General features: G+C 39.6%; 2 protein-coding genes across 3 annotated transcripts in view; one reads left to right on the top strand and one right to left on the bottom strand.

Moving 5' to 3' along the window:
• Positions 1-25533, bottom strand: part of LOC124310163 (uncharacterized) — a 160200-nt gene that overhangs the window by 19858 nt on the left and 114809 nt on the right. The gene's annotated exons all lie outside the window — the stretch shown is intronic.
• On the top strand, positions 1896-5583 carry LOC124310169 (venom carboxylesterase-6-like). Its single transcript, XM_046773934.1, has 7 exons — positions 1896-2185; positions 3001-3139; positions 3320-3659; positions 3789-4151; positions 4446-4609; positions 4686-4996; positions 5087-5583. Exons 1-7 carry the CDS (start codon positions 1965-1967, stop codon positions 5265-5267), a joined length of 1719 nt encoding a protein of 572 aa, XP_046629890.1. The 5' UTR covers positions 1896-1964; the 3' UTR covers positions 5268-5583.

Below are 25533 nucleotides of genomic sequence, written 5' to 3'. Positions count from 1 at the left end.
TAGCGACTTTTTTACGTCTTTGCCAAGTTTGCGAGTTTTCTGAAACACAAGATATTCAGAGTAATCTTTCGTTCCAGATGATAGTAGTGTTAATTAATGGCATGCACCATTGATTAATCTACAGTGACTTGATGCACTCATGCTAATTGTATTGATTTCTGTTCGTAAGTTGAACACTGATCACATCTTGGTGCATGATTCAATTACGGAGTCTCAATGTGAATTATTGGATCTACACAAGACGGAAGTTGTTAATTCTCGCGTTGTCACGACGAAATATTCCACGCGTTTATCGGCACAAGTAGTAAAATATTCGCCAGCATTGTAACTTGCACTCGACCAGCTTCACGTGGTTAAAGTTTTCCCTCCTGAGACAAGAAAAAGTGATAAGACAAAAGAAAAACCAGCAAAGAGAATAAAAGATTTAATCTTATTGGCACTAGTAGAGAGTGCACCACTCTATACTTGGGCGACTTTCGAGAAGTGTCGTTTATTTAGGAGTGTGTGGGTTGGAGTCTGGGAACTGCTTCCAGTTGATTTATGACTTTGACGTTTGCGGACGATTCTATCCAGCAGTCGTGACTGCCACGGGCAACGACTTTTACTGTAATAGGAGTGTCAATGTCTTCGAAATTTCGAAAATATCCCAAGTTAGATGGAGTACTGTCGTTCCGAGTGTCTGTCTTTAGTGAATTCCTATTGCAGCTGGTGCAGACTCCGGCACATTTTTTGATCAACGAAGTGCCGAATCCTTGGCAAACATAACTTAGTCATGAAATTACAGATTTATAATTATCGCAACTGACGAATTACTGCGACATTGTCATACATAGCCGATCGGATTCATAAAGTTTTACATTGATCATGGTTTAGTCCTGAAATTTGGAGAGATTCATATCCAAGATCTTCAAATCGACACTAATATAATACTGGATCTTGAATGGTGCGAAAATGGAACGTCGGCGACTTTGCCTTGTCATTATTGAGCAGTCTCGAATACCTACACATGAAAAAAGTGATGAAATAAACAGAAAGAAAGCGTGGTCTGTGTGTGAGGGCGTGAATGTAACAGATTTTTTGTCAAACGGTGAACCGAGAACAGACTAACCGGTTTAGATAAAAATATGTCATTTTATTTGGTCTTGTTCGATGTAAATCTGATCAGACTGCAAGCAAATATTGCTTCAGCAATTTTTAAATCATTTTCACAAATGATTTTGATCTTTTATTCAACTATACTTCACGATTCAATAATGCGATTCAGACACAGCGTATTGGTTGAATTCGTTTTATATTTTACATCTAATAAAGTTTTTAATTCGATGTAATCAACTTATTTTCAATCGTATCTTTTGATTTGTTCACAATTTAAAAATTCTGGGATTGCTTTTTTCGTAGCAGCTGACTTTACCTCACAATTGTTTGAGAACATATTGCAAAAAAATTATTTACTACAACCAGATGATATATATTGACTACCACGAACTTTATATATTCCTGCGAAAGGTATATAAAGATGAGTTACGAATCTCGGAAAGACGACTGAAATCGTATCAGATCCTATTAATTTTAATCATGTCATTCGCCTTGTTTATCTGTTCTTATTCGTTTCCTTTGAGCATGGAATATTCTTGGAGAGTTTCTGATTTGTAATAATTGGCTTCAAAATCACTGAACAAATAACATATCATAATTAGCAAATCAGTTGTTCGTCTGCTTGTATGTGAAACATGCACATCGTACAAGCGTAAAAATAAGTCTGTTACAACTTAATACACATACCTCTAACATAATACAATTGTAGACGTAAGTCCGTTACGACCTAACAAGTAATCCTGCAACGTCATCATACGGTAAAGATATTTGAGGGGGGATGACTCGAAGTGATTTTCGCTCAGTATACGATTCTAAGTTGGTCGATTCCATCAGTCTTGACGACCTCCTAGCCACAGACCGACGTGCATATGACGATGGTTTCGTTCAACGGGACAAAATGTCTACTTGCGACATTGTTACTGAGCATCTCTTCACGTCCAGTTTATACCCAAGCAGAAAGTACCAGTCAACCAGAAGTGACCATTACTCAGGGTAACCTACGAGGCAAAATATTGACCACCCACAATGGTCGTAATATATCGGCTTTTTTGGGAATCCCTTATGCGCAACCCCCGACTGGATCCCTCAGGTACGTGAGCACACAAATTTAAAAACCATTTATCTGATACTTTTTTAAATCATAACGTTTTCATGTATTTGCACATTGCTCATGTTTATTATAATCGGTGGAAATTTAATCGATTGTATGGAAATGAATTTTGCAGATACTATTTTACAATTTTGTTTCTATTGATTTCATTCGATTCTATAGAATCGTTCCAACAGCTGCCACAATGAGACAGTTTTACAGAATCAGACGGAGATTATACTTGTAACAATGAAAAACTTGTTGGATGCCTTTCAGCGACCGTACATCAAGTGGAAAAAAAAAGTTTGACTTTATCGTGTACTTTTGTTACTTACTTTGAATCTAATAGATGACTGCGGTATTTAATGCGATTTTTTTCTATGCGGGATGAAATGATCTGTGAAATTGATCTCGATGTTATTTTTGAATACTAGGGGATTTAGGATATTCTTGCTGTGAAAAAATTTCTGCGCGAATCGGGCGTTTTGTGAATTTGATTTCTTTGGAATCGGCACCCCCCTCCCCCCTCGATACGTCCAAGAAAAAAAACCAGATTTATTACAAGTGAACGGAGGATTTTTTTGTGAAACGAAAAATTGGTGATCACCCTTAATTTTTTCGATATACCCAAGACGTAAATATTCGCAGATTGAAATGCACTCACTCTTTCTCATTCTCACGATGCACAAAATTTGCAAGACTGAGCATTCAAGCAGTCCGAATGACGATATATTTGTAAAATTTGATACTTGCGGCTATAAGTACTCTCGCATATTAATAACTCTCGTTCTGTAGGCCATATTTCCAATTTACAGATTCGCCGATCCAGTGGCCGCGGATGGTTGGAACGGGACGCGGAACGCTATTGTAGATCCAAGCATGTGCCCACAAGTATTAGCTGGTATAAAGTTGGGGCAAGAGGACTGTTTGTACCTGAATGTGTACACGCCAAAGGCAAGTACTTACAGAAAATAACGGTACGTTATGCATACATTAAAAAGACTGCCAAGTAAGCAGGTGAACGCATGGGTTTGAAATTTTAGCGTTTAAAACTAGGTCGGAACGTCAATAGTTACATAAACTCGGTTACATATACGTAACTTGATCAATTCATTGAGCATTCTATATATTCAGCTTTTCGAAAATACAAGCTCCACGGTACTTCCCGTGATGGTGTTCATTTACGGCGGATCATACCTCTCCGGATCGTCACAGACCTATGGCCCAGTATACATTGCGGACAAAGATGTGATTTTGGTTACTCTTAACTATCGCTTGGGTCCAATGGGGTTTTTGAGCACCGGTGATGAGGTGGCGTCAGGAAATTGGGGACTTAAGGATCAGGTCCTTGCACTGAAATGGGTTCGTAATAACATAGGAAATTTCGGCGGTGATCCCGATCACGTAACAATCTTCGGAGAAAGTGCAGGCGCTGCTTCCGTTCATCTCCTAACGCTTTCAAATTCGACAACTGGTGAGAAACGTAGAATTAGTTAAAAGTAGACATTCGGCGTAATTAAGTCAAGTCAGGGAACACAAATATTTCCTGAATTAATCCGCAGCGCATTTTGAATTATCCATACATAACTTTCCACGTCAACAGGGCTCTTTCACAAATTCATAACGCAAAGCGGATCCGCCTTATCACCATGGGCATATATACCCAGAGCCGCTTATGCGGATCGCGCTTTCGAACTTGGCGGCTATGTCGGATGTTCAAATGCCACGACGGAATCCCTCGTCAACTGCCTGCGGGAAACCAACATTTCGGACATCTTAGGCGTGTATTCTAAATTTTACACCTGGCGATCGCAGCCGTCAGTCGTCTGGGCTGCGACCGATGAGCCAGACGTGGAAGGCGCGTTTCTTACAGACAGCCCTACAAATTTGATCAACGCCGGTAAGATCCGCGATATACCGTGGATGACTGGCAGTAACCGAGACGAAGGACTGTTCATAACTACAGGCAAGTGTAGGCAAGAATAAGTGTGGATACAACGTTTCGATCATTGCTGGTATATCAAGTCCGACGATCTGCAGCCATATCAAATATTGCGCCCGGTTGCCCCAACTTTTTACCCAATATCCACTGGCAGTAATACCACCGATTCAATCAAACCTCGCAATGATCAGTTTCACGTGAAAAACAACCTTATTTAAACCTTGGAAGCATCAGTAGTATCGTCCCTAACTCTGTAGTAATCAGTATAAATTCTTTTCATATATCTGAAACCTGTTTTCCTCAACGTACTTAAATCAGAACTCTACGAAAATGAGACACTCTTGAATGACTTCGTGGAGAACGTCGACTCCGTCTTGCCGGTTTTGTTAAGCCTGACGTATCAGGAGGATTCGGGAGCTGCTTGGGTTAAATCCATAAAGTCGTTCTACTTCAACGATGATTTCTCAACTAACAAAACCGAGGTGGGAATGTTGAAAGAATCGAAACGTGTGCAACTTTACTATGCATGCTAAAACAGTATTTTTCATCTGCCCGCAGATACTCGACAATCTTACGAGGCTCATAAGTGACGCTCGCTACATATATCCAAATTACGCTGCGCTCCAACAGCAGCTTAATCTAGCAGGAAATCCGCAATATTTGTACACTTTCAATTACTTGGGTTCCCTCAGTTTCACTTTCTTTTACGGTGGCTCTACGGTGGAATATGGTGTGGCACATGGGGATGATCTCATTTACCTATTTCCACTCGAATCGACGTTCCAAATTTTTAATAAAACCATGAGCAGTGCTGATTTGGAAATGGTGGAAACGATGGTAGAGCTGTGGACGTCCTTTGCAATCAATGGGTACGAGGTTAACATAAATATTATTAATTTGTGCCAACAGGCCGGTAATTCCTAGCCGTTTAAATAGTTAAACAATAATTATATTTTCAGAACACCCGCTATTTCCGGTGTCGATGGAACTACGACATGGACGCAGTACTCAACCGACGACAACTACCTTCAGATCGGAGATGGTTCGGAACTTGAAACTGAAGTGAAAAGTGGTTTTTTAAAAGAACGAATGCAATTCTGGGCTAATCTAAACGCGAATTCGAGCGCTGTAGCAAACTAAGGTTTTCGGCTTACGTTTGTATTTCTCATGTAATGTAAGAACGTTTTACCAATCTTTTTTGTCTGTGTTATGTACGTAAAATAATCGGCAGTACAAAAGAACGCATCGAAATACAAAAAAGTGCACTTTTCTACGCTAATACTAAAAAGTGTTCTTTTCAATACTCTGCTAGAGTGAAAAAAAAATTGTTAACCATACTTTTGTTATATAAAGTATCCTGTGTACCAAACTAATTACGCTCGGCGTATCTTACGTTATTGATGAACAATCTATTATTATCAAGCTGAGCCTGAAATAAAAGGTGACCACATTCGAAGTTCTTATTGTAATTATTATAACTCGAATTAATGACATTAAATGTGTAATGAAAGGGATTAAATATTTGATAATTTCGGATTGAATGCTGTGTCGTTTTCAAATCAATATTTTTTTCTCAAGTACCTTCAGCTACTTACGAAATAAAATTTGATATTTTTTGGCTACGTTAGGGTGTACATTGTAAGCCGTAATAAAAAAATCCTGGTTTTTCGCGATCTTCTTGGATGGATTATTTTTCGCTGGTAGTCTGACATTGATCGCTGGTATTATTAAGCAGCTGGTATATTGATTAAATACCAATCATTTAATATATTGCATTTTGCAGGTATTTAATACATAGTGCTGCATAACATTGAATTTTCGTTTCAATGTAAATAATTTAAAGTTTAGGAACTATGGAATTCCGATGAAATTATACATTCATGCAGCATAGCTTCAAATTTTGACCGACAGGCTGACTAATATTTGTCTAAAAACCTATTTCTCGGCTATTGTGAGTTCGAAAACGTAAACATTCATCGAAATTAGAAATAATTGTGTTCGACCGAAATTAGTATTATTTCGATACCACTATTTTTTTGATTTCTATATCTGTGAAGAAAAATAAAAATATCCTACAGCTATTTTTGCAGAATCAAGCGCCTTGCATAAACATACTGAAAACTATTCGGTTCCGATTGATAAATAAAATATTTGGGAATTGATTGTGATCAGAAAAGATCACAGACTATCTTGTTATCGATTTTTTAGGATTCCATAGTTGTGAGAAATTCAAATTTAGCAATAGAATAGAAAAAAGAAGATAGAACATCGATATCAGCTATTTTTACCTTTAAAAGTTACGCGGAATCCAAGTTCAATAATTTAATGATTCGCGAAGTCGATCAAACTGACAAGCCGGTGGTGCTGCTTTTCCGCTATCTTCGCGAATTGACGCAGTTGAAGTTAATAACGTTATCATAACAAAACATCGGGGAACACATTACTATTTTGTTATTTTTGCAACGAATTTGAAAAAACTGAGATTTCACAACGTGAGCGTATGTCCGGTATTATTACAGTTTACTTAATTTCAAACAATTCTTTAAACGAAAAATGATAGCCGGTGTTTCGAAGATTGGAAAAGGAAAAAGTCAATCAAGAGACGGGCTTGTGATCGACCGATTTTACCGCGAGCATGATGCGTGTGTCAGGTTCAAACCCGTTCTGAGCATGGATCTGTTTTTGGCGGTAGTTAATGGTTCTGATACAATAGTTACAATTCATTTTTCTCCTTCACTTTACCTTTTTTTCAGCTGATTACGCTTTCCGGAATTCAGCCGACTCGTACTTTTCTCGCAAGCTAAATTATAGGCTGGGGTTGAGTTGAAAGAAGCTTCTGCCGATCGTTGCAGTCGTTAGAGTAATCCGATTGATGCCAAAGAGTGCACACCGTCTGGAGAAGGGATCGCGAAATTCAAAGCCAACTTGGAAGTGAATTAACCCTTCGTTAGCAACGTGCTCCTATTAATTCCTCCGTCTTGGCACGGTCTGTAAAGCTACGACCTCAAAGCACCTTGGTAACGATGGTGAGTCGCATCTGACGATGAACTGCAGCAGGGATCGATGCGGGTATTGAATCTCTTTTCATCATCGTCACCAATCACGCTCTGCGATTTGTCCCAAGTCGATCAACGGGATATTAACATTAACAAGCTACGGTTAAGTGAGGGATTTCCTGGACTTACGATCCCCGGTGTGCGGGTAAGAGGCTGCGGTACACGATGCGACTTCCTGCTAACTGTCTTTTACCCCTGGACCTTCACCTCCGGGCGGTACAAAATACCAGACCAACATTCAACGACCTCCAACAAGGTTGATTCGTTCCTTTCTGTGGTAGGAAGGACTGTATATCCCATGAATCATATGCGAGGGCTAGGAGGTGGGAGGTCCAAGGGTTTGGGTGTAACCTGCGGAACAGCTTAAAGGGTCACAGCCTTCAAGGTTACTGCCCACGGAGTCGTTCCATCCATTTTAGACTTCCTGTACCGACACTGCGTTCGGGATGATTATAATGAGTAGAAACTTCTGTCAAGATTTTTACTTGACTGTACCTATGACTGTCCCTCTAACCTTCATTACAATATCTTCGATCATCCGTGCACCACTGCAGAGCTCCGTAGAACGGCCCTATTATGATTCGTTTTACTGGCTGTATGTTCGTCGAAAGAATAGTCATTCAAAGCGAGTCTTTGTCTCGGGTTCAATTGATCAAATTTTACGGTGGTAAACGACTTTATAGGTTGAATTCATTTCTACTACCATAATCTGAGCTGATGGTGCTAAGTTTGCGCTCCAATGTTGTATCAGCTACAGGATTGTCGCGAAGATCTGGTGAATTTCCAAAGCTTTTCGACCTAAGAATGAACTCCATGTCTGGAAAATTCCAGTGATTGTGTAAAACAGACGACAAATACAGCGACCAGAAAGCTATGAAAATATCTTCGTTACAAGAGGTTATCTCTTGAAGAATTCAGAAGGTGTACAATGTGTACGTAGTTGAAAAATTCTGACAGCATGGGTATTGTCACGTACCCTTTTTGTCAGAATTTAAGTAAAGAGAATTTCCGTCGCACCATCTCGTTTTTATTACTTCCATCATATCTCTCCGAGAGCTAAACGTGTTTTTCGCTGGCATTAAGAAAAATCTCGTTTAGAAAGTGAGAGTGGAGGTGGAAAAGAACCGTACCTAATTAGAATAAAGATGAATAGAAAATTAAAAACTTTTTTCTTCTTCGTCCTAAACAATTCCCATCTATTTTGAACGCGAATATGACTGACATTGCTGTGAAAGTGCGTGGACTGGGCGACGGTGGCGAGTCTTAAGTTAAGAGGATGGTAGTCAAAGCCTGCCGTCTAAACCCTGGCTTAAACGTGGCTGGCTAATTACCAAGTGCCCTCTAAGCAATTTGGCCGAATAAATAAAAGCTCCAATGGCTTCCGAGCATTCGCGTCGAAGCTCTTGCCCGCAGGCGCGGAGATTACTTCGGACCGTTAAGTCGAAGCGCTTGGCTATAACTCAGAGAAAAATATTTCAAATGAAATAAGAATAAAGTAAGAAGGGAAGATCGGAACAAAGTAAGGAAAATAAAAGAAGAGAGGAAATCGTTCCAGTCGAAACGTCGTTGGGGAAACGGCCGGTGTACTTGAGCAGAAAAAGGCCATTGATAAAAGTTTCAATCGAGTCTCTCTTCTCTCTCTCTCTCTTTCTCTCCATTTCCCGAGTATAATATGTATATATGAATTGCGAAGAAAAGTCCGAAGATACATTTTTCCTCACGAATGCGATACCTCGTACCTGTTACGGTTATTTATGTCAGAACTCAAATGTCGGAATTTTCAAGATCGATGCGACAGCTTGATTCCTCTCCGATTTTAAATCCACTTACGCAAGTATCTGGAAGTCGAGTGCAGGGACTAGTATACGATAGAATACTGTCGGAACAGGGCTCAATGACAACCCGAAGGCCTACGATCCTAGACGAGTATCTCGGGATCGAGGAATTGCATTACAAAAATAGTAGAGGGATGAAAATATTTATCTTTGGGTCAAAAACGTCAAAGTTATTTCTAATGCTCCGAAGAGAGCTTTTTCGTACGGACTCTCAACCTCGGTGTTCGCACATATACACGTACAAGAACGCCGTGTCGTCGTCAGTCCACTTTGGCGACCCCGACCCATTCCTCGACCTCGAATATACTTTTCCTATATTTTTTACCGCCAACAGCCAGGGATTCCCGCAGGCCGAATAAGAATCTGGTCGACTCTTCCCGAGCTCGAGAAACGTTCATCTTGCTCTACAGTCCGCCTAATTCGCAAAAAACCACCGAGGATATAAACGTCAGAGGCAGAACTTGGCCAACCATTCGTCAGCGCTTTTCGGGGATGGATGATTTGACAGGTCAAAAGGCTTGGCTCGTTTGATCAATCGGAAACAAGAATACTCGCTCATGTTAAAACGCGAAAACATCCCAGTCATACGAGTATTTACGGTCATATATAATATTTGTGGACCGTTACAGATCGAGTAACAGGTAGACAATCGTACAAGCGATGACTTCTATTACTCATATTGGACGCAACCGGAAGTGGTTTATACCTACATCAGAAACGAAAAGTATTTTGGAGTCGAAAGAGTTGATTGATCATGTGTCAAGTTGAAAAGAAAAACGACGCATGCCTGAGGACTGAGAACGGGTGATTCTTTTTTCTATTCACCTACCGAGAGGAAACGGTGAAACTTAGCAGTTTGATGCGAGCGACTGTCTGCAAACGTGCAAAATAATGAAATTCTTTCGGTCGATGAGATCGTTTGGCGGCAATATTTTCGTTTGCAATACAGGGGAGCCAACTTCAATCGGCGTACGCGATGTCAAACTCCCGCGTTAATTGGCGAATTAAGGTTATGTTGTCATTCATAACGACTCATAGGAGTCATCGGTCATTGGTCAGTTGACACTAAAAGTTTTGCAGGCATTTCCGAATCATAACGTCATCTACCTGAAGTCTGCGATAACTAAATGAACTCGTATCACCTGTACATAACCTCCATAAGCCGTGTTTCACAGATCAAGCTTACGGGTGGCCAGCCTGACGACCTGGCTCGCGCATGCGCAGTTCGTCACTCGATCTGTTGAGTTTTTACGCTTTTTTCCTGGTATGTAACTAACAAAAATTCGAACTTTATTTGCTTTGCTCGATCGATTTACCCCAATATGATTGCACATTTATTTTGACGAATATATTTGACCCGTTTTAACCGTCAATATTATTGTTATTGAAAATAATTTTTTATTTTACTACTGTAAACAGTAATTTGACTCGGGATTCTGCACTGCAATAAACAAAATGAAAATTGAACTTTCGCGTATAATATCTATCGTTTTTTACACGACCCACATGTCATTTACATGACACCGCGAAGTGACATGTCATGGAGCTGCACAACCTACCACAGGGTAGTGGCAGGCAACACATGCACGCGCACACACACGCATACAAAATGTGGCCACGCGTACAATCGATTTATAGTGGGTCCCGCAAGGTGTAACTTATGACTGGGAAAGGAGAAAAAAGAAAAAATTGCTGCGTAAAAAATCACCCCAGTCAAGCACAAGGCCTTGCTTTCCCTCGATCGATGGGATAGATATAGATATGTATGTACGTAAAACGTGAGGGTAGTAAAAAAAGTTGAAAGCTGCTGCCTGAGAATAAATTTTATGAAAATTGTATATTTTGATTTTAATTTTTTTTTTCTACTTCCATCTACCGCAGGATTTCATATAATTTCCGCGAAGGAAAACATTTTCCCATCTAGTTGAATCTGAACCCTTGTTAGAAATAGATAAAAATTATGTTTCAATACAGATAAAATACATTATTGACCTGTTATTTTAATATCTGTGACTGTGATGAAAATCCAACTGCCGGAAATTACGAACAAGCGAAAGAAAAGTAGAATAAAACTTGACCGATTGGTTATCGTAAGAATAAAATGCGATTGCTACGAGGGTGCTCGTTGCATTTTAATATACGACTGAACTATCCAATAAAATACAAATCCTTTGCTTAATTTCCGGTTCATCGGCCACTGGATTTAGCACTAACTTTATGCGATTCGGGCCAAGAGGCAGGGGTCAAAGAAAATGTACGCGATGATATCAACCATGGGTCAAATTTTTATCGGTTGTTTTTGCCACAAGAAGAAGGAAAGAAATGTAGGTTACTCTGTGGGCGGAGGATACCAAACTCGTAAATTAATAGACGCTGTAGCCAGCAGAAACGAAGCGATCAATTCCGCCGACTTTATTAAATCAATATACCAAAAGTCCCCTTCGTAGAAATTTTTGCTTATTCTATAAATAATGGGATCCGGATTTTAAGGCAACGGATTTTTTTGTGTCAAGTTATCGTTTTGGCCTCGTTTTCTTCATCGTATTCATTGATTACAAACACCGGTAAGAAGCATCAGAATTCTATGATCACGTGCAATGAACTCTTAACGAGAAGTTATCGACTCTAACATTTCGAGCTCGAATCGGGGCTGCAGATCGTGTAGATTGCAATTAGCTCGAGAGTACGCCTCGTAATTAAAAGTTTAGAATAAATCGTAAGTTGAACGTACGATGGTGAAAATTGAAGATTAAAGTTAATTCACAACGAAACAATAGAAATAAATGCGTAAATAATTATTGTAGCTGAACGCGTGCAGTTTTCACGTGAATTTATTTATGTGGCTCAACATCGATGCCGGGGCTTCATGAATATCCCATAACAAGGTCCTCGAGTCCATGCCCTTGCATGGCTTACAAGTCCCTTTAATTAGAGACTCGAGCTTTGATTACCTCCGCTAAGCTCGGCTTGTTGAATTACCACAGTCGCGACCTTGCGATCAAGCATCATAAGTCTACTCCTCGGCGTTAATTAACGATTAAAAATATAACCCACTCCTTGTTCAACATTTTCAAGTGTAATTTAGCCCTGTGCTGGTATCTCGCTAACATGTCATGTCGAATTACGAATTATTTATTCTGGCTGTTACTCTGGTACCGTGAATCGGGTAATCGAAACAGCTGTGGAGCAATGCGTAATTCAATATCGTCGTGAACGAGACGTGAATAACCTAATACAGAGTTAAATGTGCACACTGAGAAAACTGATTATTTAGGAAAAAAGGAACGTTGATTTTTCTTCGATCCGTGAGACGAATAACTGGTTGCATAAATTGTGTAAAAATTTTGTGAAAGAATATGTAAACAACTTATTCTATCGTGCTTCGTATCAATTTTTTACACTTTGAACGAACAATTGTAAATCGTGCTTACATGTTTTTAAATCTTCCGTCGATCCGTTACTTATTATTCATCAAATATCTTTGAGCTGATAATAACAAGTCAATTTCATACAATTCAAAAAGAAGTATTAAAAATTCTTTGCTTTCGATTAGCGTGATAGCATCGTGCCATTTTCAAAAATCCAATCCTTTGCTCTCATGTTCACGTAACTGATTCCGAAAAATTTTATCATAAACAGAGAGTGTTAATAGGTTCCAAAAATATTTGAATATTAATGGTTTGTTGATAAAAAGTATTTTTCTGAAAGGCATCACAATCGGAAAAATGACGACTAATCGTGCTTCAAGTTCGATTTTTTTAAATTTTCGTTTTGAAGTACGGTTTACAAAAATTCATCAATTGGAATAAAAAAAAAAAAAAATAACCGGATTCAGAAAAAAAGATTTTGAAAAAGCAGGTTGAACAAACATAAGTGCAAACGCATATTAATTGAATACGATGACGGTATTTTTTTCATCATCCCTCAACGACCGTCTGCAGCAAGCATAATCGAGTCGAATTGAAACATGCGACCTTGGTTTGCCTTGGAGGTAAATATTTCGCTCGATACCCGGGACGAACAGGGTACGAAATTAATTTCGTATGTAGCCAGGATCTCGGCACGTGCTTAGCTATGAATTCGTAACTCGTACCTACGCCGAGAGCCTCGAAATGCGGTTGAATTTTACGTAGCTATGAGCGCGAGTAAAGTTGAATATTCTTTCGGGGTGCCGATCTTTTCGGTTATTTTGACTCCGCCTTGATTATTTCATCAGCAATCGGCGGCTGGATGAAAATCCCAGGGAGTAAAAAGCGGCGCAACATCAGCTACAAAATTTCGGTCATCCTCCCGGGATGATCGAGGTCAGGGGTTTATTTCGAGGTGAAGAATCGGGGTGAAATGAGAACATGCCGGGTTGAAGTTCCGAATTTAAAAGTTCCGAAAGCGCCAATTCCGAATTATTTCGTGGCGAAACTTGAAGTGAAGAAATCAAACATTTCAACTTTGTTATGAAACAACAAAGTTTCGAATGGTCGGAAACGTGACGGCTCAAAGTCTCAAAGTTCCGAAATGCAAGATTCCAAAAATTCAAGTTACGATAGAGGCAAATTCCTAAAAATAAATTTGCGATAGAGCAAAACTCCGAAAAATTAAAATACGTCCATATAGCGTTGTTTAGTCAACGAATAGGTGTAAAAAATTAGAAAAATCGAAAATCAGAATAACCAGGATTCCGAATGTAAAAATATCGAAAATCCAGAACAAAGCAAGATCAAACCAGCGAAATTTCACCATCATTTCAAAATCTTGGATCATTTAGAATTTCGGTGTATGAAATTTTTAAATTGTCTCATTTTCGCATTTTGTCTTTCGAGAATTTTGCCCTTTCGAAACTTCGAACTTCGGCTTTCGGACCACTTGTGACAAAAAAAATCGAAATTTGGCGCTTTCGGCACGTTTTAAATTCGGAATTTGAACCTGGTCGTAAATCAGGGAATGCAGGCGGTGAGTCTGGATTCAAAAATAGCAGATGCCGAGATGCGTCAGATACACGCGCGTCTTTTATCCGAAATGCGAGATTAAAAAGGAGCAATACGCCCCTAACTACGAGGGGTAATCGGCGTTTTACTGCCCGGATCCCGGCTCCTGGGATGTAAGGATGATGTATATATCGCAGTCGGTAAAGTGCGCCGAGACTCGGAGCCTCTTTATGTTGTGTCCCAGGTACCCTGAACCTACGCACCCCTCGTTTTCAGCTCCCTCAACGACAACGGCGCGCCTATGCCGAAGCGTAAAACCGGATGTATCTTCGTAACGGTTCGTGCGAATGGGCTCCCGTTTTACGCGATACCGTAGAAGATGGGTAGAATTCTCGGTGTCGAAGGTCGAAATGAATGGAAGTCAAGATTTGACGTTTCGGCCCTCCTCAGGAAAATTTAATTACTCAGAGGTGGAACCTTCAACACCAAAGAAAATCAAAAAAGGCCGCAACAGCGGTGAAAAATAAAATCGAAAATACTTTTTTCAGGAGGGCCTTCCATTTTTGACTTCCATTTATTTTGACCGTTGACACCGAGAATTCTGCACACATTACTCGAGATAAGATCGAGAAAACATTCAACATTGTGGAAGGTAGTGTAAGATATAATTGAGAAAATCTTTACATATGTATGTTAAATAAGCCACGTGACTTGGACTGATAAAATCGCAAGGTTTTTCAAACGGCTCTTTATTTACGCGATGGTAATTGATTACCTACGTTCCACCAACTTCTTATCGTTGCAATTTTTTCAATGAACTGTGTGAATGCGCGCTGAGCTAATAGTTTTATTTAATTGCCTGCACAAATCTGTGATAGTGAAAAATTGAATTGTGAAAAATCAAATAATGGTAATCATGAAATTAAAAGAGAGATCCGAATTTTGAATTGCTAATGGACGAAACAATGAGCAGGAATGTGTGAGTCACATTTCAACTGGAATTTTGCAGGCTCTATTTCATGAGAATATTTGAATCAGTTCAATACTTTTGAATCTCAGGATTAGTATCAGTATTCTTTGTATAAACACTTGAAACTAAAGAATCGACTGGAGTCTATTTTTGTTACAATTACATCGAAAAGTCTGCATATTCTTTGACGGTATTTATAATTCAATTTTCGAAATCTGAAAATAAAGAAGGTACAGCAAAAAATTCTGTTGCAACTACACTCGTACATTGAATATTTGACACAAGCTGCATATTTTATTTCTGTAATAGAAGCAGATATCTGTTCTTCCTTTAAAATTTTGATAGTTCATTAAACGGAATAAATCATCTACCCGAAATGACTGACATCAACGATTTGAAGAGCGCCGAATGTATAAGTCTATTTAAAAAAATTATTCGCCTGATCAGCAATTCCCATCGAAATAGAAGAAACAATTTTATATAAAAAAATTTTTGAATCTCCTTATAACCCGGAACAGATATCCCCCAACTTTACCTCCCGAAAAGTTTCACAGAATCCGCATGAATACATAAGTAACGTCGACTTAAAATTCATTAATCACAATCTGACTCCGAAACTTCCGACCATTAAATATCTATCGATCAACCGCACAAATGATTTTCAACGGTGTATTTCACGATTTGAACATACAGAAAAGCTTCTTACGAATCGCATATACCTACAGCCAGTACGAAGGTACTTTTAACGAAGGGCTCTTAAGTTCCCAAGGTGACAGCTTTAATTTCAGTTTATGGGGTAATTAGGGCGGCATAAAAATGCGACGAATACCCAGCCGGACCGGCTGACAAGAGTTACACGAGAGAGTCGCCGATAGAGCGGTGATCGCCTGCCGGGAATTGCAAGTTTCGATCCAACATCTCTCCCACTTTGCTCCTCAGGGATGCTGGTGTAGCGGCAACGACCATGGGACGAAGCGTCTCTAAAGCCGGTTCTTTATTACGCGTCGGGCCATAGTTTAATTAGCATTTCTTGCCCAGGTCAGTCCGTACACAACGAGACTAAACTAAACGAGTCTTGCTCGCTGAATGTACGGAGGACATTTGCAGGTTCGTCGGTACGTCGAGTCGTTGGCGTGTCTCTTCACCTTGTTTGCCAATTTTCTTTCTTTTTTTTTTTAGCCTTTTTCGCCGCGTTCATTTTCATTTTTCTTATCTCTACCCGGCTGAAACGCCACACAATTTTAGCCTGACTGAGATCAGACTGTGGCTGCTACTTTTTGTCCTTTTTCAGCCATGGAATCCACCGACACGTGTAATAATTTCGGCATCAAGATGCGGACTTGTGCTTTAGGCCTGTTTTGCCTTCGCCGTACAGGAGAAGATGATCCACGAAGTTTCCATTATCTTTATAAACTTTATTAGCTTTATAAACTTTTACTATGTACGTGAAATTTCTACGGATGTACGTCCGTGTGGAGAAACATACCGAGGCATTTTTTTGTTTCCTTTAAATCGGGCAAGATTTTCAGTTCGAATACTTGATTTGCTAAATTTTTTTGAATTTTATCCCACTACGGTTATCGAGAGAAAAATAAACGATTTTTCGACATTTTTATCCCAAAGTTTTCATCACTTGTGAATTTTTAAAACATTCCTAGTTTTAAATTCTCACATGAATACTAACTCAAAAACAAAAAGAGATATTGGTAAGAGTCCAAACTCGTTGTTTTTTTGCACTTGAATCGTAGTGTCGTTACAAAAATATGAAGAAATCACACTTCCTCGAAATCACCAACTTTTATGGATTATGAACAAAATAAAATGAAAAATTATCTTCTATTATGATGGTCTCATTTTGTTTCTTTGCCAAAAGCGTTTTGAACAGAATTCACGAAGGTTTCTTCATGAATTTTCAACAGACTATCGATCATTATGGACCGATCACTCGTTACATTTTTATTATATTATATATTTAAATTTGAGCTTGTCGAGTTTCTATCATTATATTTAAACTGATAATAAAAATGTAAAGCGTGATTGGCCCGTAATGATACTTGGCTTTTAAGATCATCGTGACGAAAGATAATTTTTTAAATTTTGAACTGAAAAAAGGTGGTGTGAAAGAAGATGTGATTCCTTAATATTTTTTTCACGAATATTGACGAAACATTCAAGATGAACAAAATTTCTTTTCATTTTTTCGATATTCTTCTTAGTTTTCGAGTTCTATTCGTTTCAAAAGTTGAAGCCAGGAATTTCGTGTGTTTTTTTTTTTAAATCACAATCGAAAAGTAAATTGAAATAAAAATTCCAATCACATCAGCTGTAACAATTCGTAGTTGTTTTATTATTTCAAGGAATCTCGAGGTGTGAAAAATTGTCAACACAATTCTTTCGCGTGTCCGCATTCTGCGATGTCGAAAGAAAAAAAACAAGATAAAGTTATTCCAACATTACTTTGTACTCAGGTACGCTAGCTCATTACCATTTACATTCTCAGTCTTCTTCCTCGGCTGTTTTTTTCTTCTTATTTTTTTTTTTTTTCTTTTTTTGTTCTCGCTTATTCTGCGTGCGAAATTCGTCCTCTTTTCAGTCCAGTCACGTGGCCCAGACGTCACATCACCGAATATCTCAGTTTTTGATAAAAAATTAAACTGGTTCAATCGAGGATAATTCTCACGTTTGCATGAGCGTGAAGTTGAGTGTTTTACAGAGCTAAGCGAGCATTGCATCAACTCCGAAGGTTTCATGCAGGGTATGTAAATATTATACGAGGATAACAGCGATGAGATTATCCTGTGATGGAAGGACGGAAAAATAGTGCTTAAAAAAATCCACCATTTCGGAAAGGGTCCGAAATTCATTAAGTTATAATCATGTTCCAGTCGACGGTATTTGAGGATATTTGAAATAGGATAGAAAGAGTTTGACGCGAATTTTCTGTCACCCTGTTTTGCCATCGCGTGAGAAATTTCTCTGCAGTTAATTTCCCAATCAGAACCAACGAGAATCTGCGAATGAAATGAATAATATAGCGATTACCGACCCTCCTGGAATTCTTAGATAGAAATAAAGGTTGGTCGAACGTCTGTTGAAACTTTTAAATTGCAATATCCGTTTTCCATTCTCATTTCAATTTACAACGCCGGGGATGTAATTAGCCATACGTTGAACCTCGAAAAAGAGAACGTTCTAAATTTCTTCACTGGAACATTATCGCAGAGTTGATTATTTTTAATGCTCCCAAATCCCTCAAATTGTACGGACTGAGTTTATTCGCCGCATAAATTCCGCAGATAAGAAGCGACGCTGATTATCGGCTAATAATTCGTTTACACAATGGGATTACCAAATCGCAGGCTACTTGGCTGTTCCTTTCTCAGGCAGCTGGCTATTGCCACGATGTTAACAATAAGAATTTTCTCATTTCCGCAGGCAACTCACGTATAAAGGAAGCAATATTTCCTTCGGCCGCAGAGTTAGAAAGTGGGAAAAATGGTGAGAAATAAAAAAAATAAAATAAAATAAAAAATAAATACCGTAAAAGGCGAAAATAAAGGCAAGGAGGATAAATGATAAATATGGAGGATTGCTAAGGAGCCTGAAAGGTACTGAGCGACTTCCTGAAGCAAGATTTTTCCCGTCTTGTGGCCAGCAACGAAGCCTACTAGGTCCAACCGCCGCGTGGATCAAAGATTTATTTATATCAACCGCTTCCGGATTCCCGGCTGCTTCGTCTAATTTGAGAAATGGATTCCATTCTCTCTGGGTCAAGAAAGAAAATTAATAACAAACCGACGCAAATTCTTATCTTACACACGCATTGTTTCGAAATTTATGTAAAGGAGACTGCAAAAAATTACAATGACTCAGTTTTGTAATACGAGTAAAGTGCGAAAATCATGCGAATAATCAAGTTTGTTCTATAATTTGAAACATCGAACCGAGTGACTGATAAAATGTTTTATAATACACGAGCGTCAGATATTCTCGTCATTTCATTACACCTAAAAAAACCACTTTATTGCAATCTGTAAAATAAAAAATAAAAATCTCACGTTTAGAATTTTTCAAAATACTTTCATCCTTTGCGAGTGCGGAGTTGAAATTGATTTTCGGTCGATAATTTCTCAACTCAGAATATCAGAAACATTAAATTTGCCCAGAAATCAGTTAATTCATCGTAATTAATACACGTGTAATAAAGTTCGAAAAAAAGTTCTTTAAAAAATTCTTCCCCATTCGTTTGATTGCCATGGCATATTTTTTAATGAGTCTTGTATCTAGCAGTGCTGAAAATAATATTCTGGCGACAAATAAGCGTCGGAGTAGGTCGAGTGCTAATGACTCTGACCACTTTTCGCTGTCTCGTACTCGCCCTTGAGTATAGTGTGCTCAAAATTATAACCCTCTTGAAGCGCAACTGCTTCTACCTTCGTCCTGCCGACCAGTACTCAGGAGATAAATTATGACGCTCAAACTGTCTTGCGGAAGACACAAACGCCATTTCGCTGCAGACCGTATCCCACGTTTAGTGCGCGTGTTACGAAGCTTCTCAAGGTCCCGTCTTAATTTCAAGTTAACTCTGGTGTTTATAGGTGACAACTTCTTTCTCGTCCATTTTCATGTCTTTGTACGCAAAGGACTATCATCAATTCGAGAGTGTCAGATGCGGACAAATGAATTTGTATTCGTGGCGAAAAATGAAATCAAAAAAATTAAACGTCCTTTCCAACGGACCGTAAATCAATACTGGCCCTTTCATTCCGCTTGTTCGGCATCCGACAGCTTCGTTTGTTTAATTTTTCGTACTTTTCTTGGCTACGTTATTATTGTTATTAACGTTTTTCGCCCGAGAGGCAAAAGTGTAACATACGAGCTCTGGATACGCTGCGCTGGGTCTGAACAAACTTGTTCAGAAAAACGTGAAACATAAATTAGCGAAAGATTGCACTCACATTCAATACTCATCGTCTACGGTAAACTATTCGCTCAAATTCCGCCAAAAGTTATTGCGCGGAATATCCCCCACCTTGAACCTGAACCCCCGACCCAATCCAGCAGACTACGAATCTCCGGATTCACCGTGTATCAAATTTATAGTTCACATCACACACCGAACCGCAATTAAGGATCTTCGTCCTTTCACAAAAGGTATCCTCGCGTGGGATACAGAGAGGATCAAAATCCTGCCGGTTAATTCCTACTGCCATTTGAATACCCGCAGATCTGACAATGAGTCAGGAGTCACCATAGATTGGAGAGCCGAAAGATATTCCTAAAATCTGCGGGGGACCTCGAAACTGGAACAGCCAAAGCTGCTCGTTCACCATGGTATTGTTCTCTAGTTTCTACGCTACGCTGCGCTGGTCGTTGGGATTGCGCAAATGCCTCTTGTACGAACCACACACGCTGCTCCGTGTCACCTGAACGATGACAATCGTCGGTCTCTTGTACCCATTCATGGTTCATTATGTATGCCACTCATGCCGGTCCCTTGTTTGGGAACTCGGTTCGCCGACTCCCCGGGAGTTCCACTTTGGGCCGTTACCACTTCACCGGAAGTCACAGCGGAGCTGCGTCTGGGATTTTTTTTGATCCTGCGGGATGCCTGCTTTTGCGGCTGAAACTCGTGCGAAAAACCATCCTCAAGTTGAAGCGTAATTTTTCCTTCATATGGGAAGAAGTGAGTTTTTTCAGATGTGAGATTCGACCGATAGTTCCAAAGCTTGTGATAATAGACAGAATCTAACGTTCAGCTTGAATAATGTGACAAATGAGTGAGAAATTTCAACGTAATCAAACCACCGTAAAGTCCAATTGAGTATCTTAAATCGCAGCGAATATTTACAACTGCTGGTTTTTAATCTCTGAAGAATGGAAGAAAGAATAACGAAAAAACTGTTTCTGCGAGTCATTCTCGTTGTGGAAAATAAAGAAGCTTTTCTTGTAAACTTTTCAACCGAACTTCCGACCTTTCGACAGTCGCTCATTTCCTGCGGCGAAAGGGCAAACTTTCCATGGTTAGATATTGAAGATTAAAGATTTTCAACCTCGTGCAGAGAGCGGAGCCGCTTCTGCGAACTTTTAGTCTTCCTGCAGACTCTCCTTCCATCCGGGATTATCCTCGAGATGCAAAAGGTATTCCCGTACGGCACAGGAAACAGTCCACTCAACGACTCCCCTCAAAAACTTTTGCGTATTAAAGTCGCCTGCTCTGATTCGCTCCGGTATAAATCCTCGAGTAAAAATTATGTCTCCACGTACGCCTATGCCGTACGCTTAGTTTGTAAATATATTTCTGTTCTTTCTATTGCTTTCGCGATTTTCCATACTTTTCGACTTTCCTATCCGAGAACCTTTTTTTTGGGTTTTTCCCTATCCTGCGGTACCTGGAAGGGTAATCTTCGGCCAGCGTCACATGGTCATATAAAATCTGGCGACCAACCGGCGAGCCAGGTTTTTTCCAGGTTCCGTTTTCCTGACTTCTTTAGCATTCTTTTCAAAAAGTTTTTCTATCCTCTTTTAATATTGCTTTCCGGCACGTATGTGCTTAACTGCCTACTTGCATACGAGGGGAGTCTCTAACCAACTTTTGCGCAAAGCAGTCCACCAGTCTACTCGATCTGAGTACTCGACCTCTCACATCACAGCTCAAATTTCTGTACATACTCTTGTAAATAAATCGCCTACCAGCTCCTACAAGACTGCGTCGTTATTTAGATTCACCCGCACAATCACCACAAAATCTAACCATTTTTTCCCCGAATTCACGATTATTCATATCACGCACCGTAAATTCTTACCGCTGATAAACAACAACGCACTGTTTCGTGAATATCGTCGGCGAAAAATGCATCAGTTTCAACGTCTTACATCAGTCGTTGAGAAAAATCGAACGAAGATTAGAGGGCGGTTCGAAGCGCCGGAGTAACGAAGAGATAAATTGAAGTACGGTACTCTTCTTGCGACGTCATATGCGCCAGACAGACAAGACTGAGAGCACGGAACACAAGACTTGGCCCGGATGCGGGGAGGATGTCTTATTCCGTCGGGCAAAACAACCGGCCAAACAGGCATTAGAGGAGTGACAAACGATCCTCTCCTCCTCTCGCTGACTCTCGTTCTGGGTAACGAATTTCCCGGCCCGTTTGAGTTCGCAGTTATAACAACGGACGAAATAACAATGGCTGAGTTATTGGCCGTTGCTATAAACGCAATAGACAGCTCAACAAGGATAAAACGGCCCCTCCTATATTCCTGCCGATAGAACAAACGATATTTGATGACCACCGAACCGTCTCGTGACAGCCGCGAAATTATTTCCGAATTTCTGACGCTACGCGTGATGCGCGGATATAGATATCGGAGATTGAACGATACCGGTTGGTCAGGCTGCTTCTGAAATTATTGCAGCTTCGATTTTTGCGCTAGGCTTGATAACCGAGAATAGTTGCTGAATTTTTCACCTTTCAATCTGATATGTATCTTGGAATTAACCACAGTCATTTACAAATGTTGTACACCAATATCCGCGGCAAGAAAAAAACTTTTTTGACGTAATTATTGGCGCAAAAACAAGAGTCGAAGAGTTACGGCAAGGATAAGAAATGTCGGCGTTCTACATTCAAATTTATCTATGCATTATGTCAATACTTCGCAATCAATCGAAATTATTTTTTCTTCACTCGATTCGTTAAGATTATATAGTACTTATATATGCATTCATACCATGATTTATCGATTCGAAGGAGATTCTGCAAAAATGAATACGATAAATAAGCGGTTTTTAAGTTGTTTAATGTAACTCAAAATGCGATTGATGTAAATTTTATTCCCATTCAATTATCAAAAACCGTGCCACTCGAAAAATGTCTTTTCAACTAAGTTGTAGTTTTATTTTATCGTATTTCAACTATTTACGGCGATGACAGTCCGTGACGATTGTTTCTGACACAGCTTAGCTTTTGATCAAGGCAAAGAAAATGTTTATTGACATTTGTACAGTGTTTGAATTTTCAAACGACAAACGTGCTCTAAGAAAATTGTTACTGACGTAAGAAATATTGATAAGAACTTTACTTAGTATAATTGATGATAATATTAAACATGTATATTTATTACTTTTTGCTGAACTGTGAGATAGTTGAATTTGTTTCATGAATTAATTTTTTATCCATAGCTGTCTGCATACTTAATGAATTTCTTATTCGGAAGTTAAAAGTATTTCCAACTTGGTAATAAATTTTCACGTCACGTAGCCTGTCAGAAATTTAATATGTTCATTTTTTATTCAAATTAAAAAACAGCTGGTAAAAAGTGTTTGAACAAAACTGAAGTAATTTAAAGTTCGAGTATTTGAGAAACAGTAGCCGTAGGTATAATAAATTTCTTTAATACAAACAATTTTCAAAAATCGAAATATATTACACACGGGGTCACAGCAATATTCCGTTCAAGAAATATTAAAGTTAAAATAAGCGATAGAGAAATTTTCTTTTCCACGCAACCAAGTTCGAGTAAAGACAAAAAAAAAATCCCATAATAATTTGATTACTCAAATTTGTGATAAACACTTCCTACGAAAAAGTTGCAGTGAAAATATCTGCACTGCAAGAGTAACGAAGAAACAAATGTTAGTCGTTTCATTCCTAGTTACGTATCGCGCAGACGGCCCAATTATGAATGGTGGTTTTTAGGCGCGTATAATCTCAATTTATCACCTCACCGCGGTTTCGTTGTTGGTGGTTACTATATAGCGGAAACCATTTATGGCTCTGTGTGCATAATGCAACGAGAAATAAATCTTGAGCAATCTTTTCCCCCGAGGGGTGACTGCAGCCAACGTTTGGCCCCAGCCTCGTCCTCCTTTTTTGAACACAGTAACATAGAAACGCGCAAACTTCCGAAACGGGCGGCTAAATTCGGCATCTCTGAAACTATTCATCCTCGGAATTTTTATCGATAGCTGCATTCCGTCGCGTGATTCGTTTTGCCTCTAACTTCGTCATTCGCAGGTCACGTGGAAACGGCAGTCAGATTATCCGAGCCTGAAACGTAACGGAATCGAGATTGCCGAGTTCTAAAGACGGGACTCTACGCGTCTCTCGAAGAGCCTAAAATATTTCTCCATAAATAGATCACGCTTCTCACTCACAGCACCGAGACGAGAAGCCTCTAGAGCCAGTGCCATGTGTTGTCGGTGGCGCAATCAGCTGATCGCACAACGGATCCCGGTTTCATCAACGCGATGGTTCTTGCTCAATCCAAGAACCGTACCGGGTTCCACACTTTTGATCCTTTTCCTTCGTGCCTCGGGGTTCTTAGCTCCCAACTTCCGACCAAAACTACCAGAAACTAGAGTTATACCCTTGCCGTGGTATTGATGAGCCGCTACCGCTCGAGGCTAAAAGAGAGACCGAGTACTGTGTACAAACTTGCTCTAGATCCTAGCCGGAAGCGGAAACCTGTTCGGGATTTGAACGGCTGAAAATCTTCTGTCTGTGTATTTTCTTCGAATTAGCAATCGAATGAAGACTCCCGCAGTCATCCTACCAATAATATAGTAACTTTTGAGATTCTACAGCGAATCGAATTTTCCTTTGACATCAGATGATCCACAGAACTGCTGCATCTGTTGTGAATCCCAATTACTTTGAAAAACGCATAATTATTCAAAATTACCCTGCTTCCGGCTTCCTCGATTTGTTTCAGTCGTTAAAATCGTTTCCTGTAGTCAAACCTTCGATTCAAAGGATGAAAGAGAGCCAAAAGTGGTCTTTTCTTAAATTGAAAGACCACCATGAATCTTCAGGGTATGAATAAGTCTCCTCTGTATGAACGTCACACAGAGGAGATTGTGTGAAAATTGTCACGTGTCGTAGTGTGGAAATTTGCAAGGGATAGTAGATGGCACTTTCCATAATTTGGCACCACTGGCACATACACCCTGCATATGGGTACGATCCCGAGTGAGATAAAATTTATTCGGTCTAATTGAATTGCACTCGTGTCCACGGGGGAGTTGGAGGAAAGACAGAATTTCGCGGGTCCTGCGTAACAAATTTATCCGTCGACGGTGAATGGGGGTTGTAATTCATAAAATGCAGAAACGTTGCGAGGCCTCGATTACTCCAAGAGACATGATTTAAATATCGGTGCTATTGAATATCCGTCGGATCAGTTTTCCATTTTCTGATATCGGATCTCTTATTACTATTGCTTTTTTATCCTCGACTGCTGCACACGGACGTGCTCGAAGCATCAACGATACATACATGATTTAAAAGGCACGAGTGGGAGAAAAAAAGAGAGAGAGAGAGAGAGAGAGAGAGAGAAAGAGAGAGAGAGAGAGATTAAGTGGCTGTTTATGAGCCAAACCTTGTAGGTATCCGTCAAAGTTGGTGGTATCCAGCTTACGAAAAAGAATACGAACTGGAGTAAAAAGTTTCTCCTAACTCGCGAGTTGAAGCATCGTTGAAACCAAATTTCACCCGTAAATCATTTTAATGTGAAACGGCCTCACCATTGTCGACCTAATAACTGCCAACGTTGTGGGTTACCAGCGTGAACATAGATTGGTTAAGGGGGGATCCGGGAGCCTTCGAAGGGCGAGGAAGACTT

The sequence above is a fragment of the Neodiprion virginianus genome, chromosome 1 (genome assembly GCF_021901495.1).
Source record: "Neodiprion virginianus isolate iyNeoVirg1 chromosome 1, iyNeoVirg1.1, whole genome shotgun sequence".
NCBI lineage: Eukaryota > Metazoa > Arthropoda > Insecta > Hymenoptera > Diprionidae > Neodiprion > Neodiprion virginianus.
This window is presented reverse-complemented; position numbering and strand designations above follow the sequence as displayed.

Excerpts from the sequence above, each read along its gene's own strand:
- LOC124310169 (XM_046773934.1), top strand. The coding sequence starts at position 1,965 with ATGACGATGGTTTCGTTCAACGGGACAAAATGTCTACTTGCGACATTG. Across the intron at positions 2,186-3,000 it reads CCCCCGACTGGATCCCTCAG|ATTCGCCGATCCAGTGGCCG; the intron begins GTACGTGAGCAC and ends TCCAATTTACAG. Across the intron at positions 3,140-3,319 it reads TGAATGTGTACACGCCAAAG|CTTTTCGAAAATACAAGCTC; the intron begins GCAAGTACTTAC and ends CTATATATTCAG.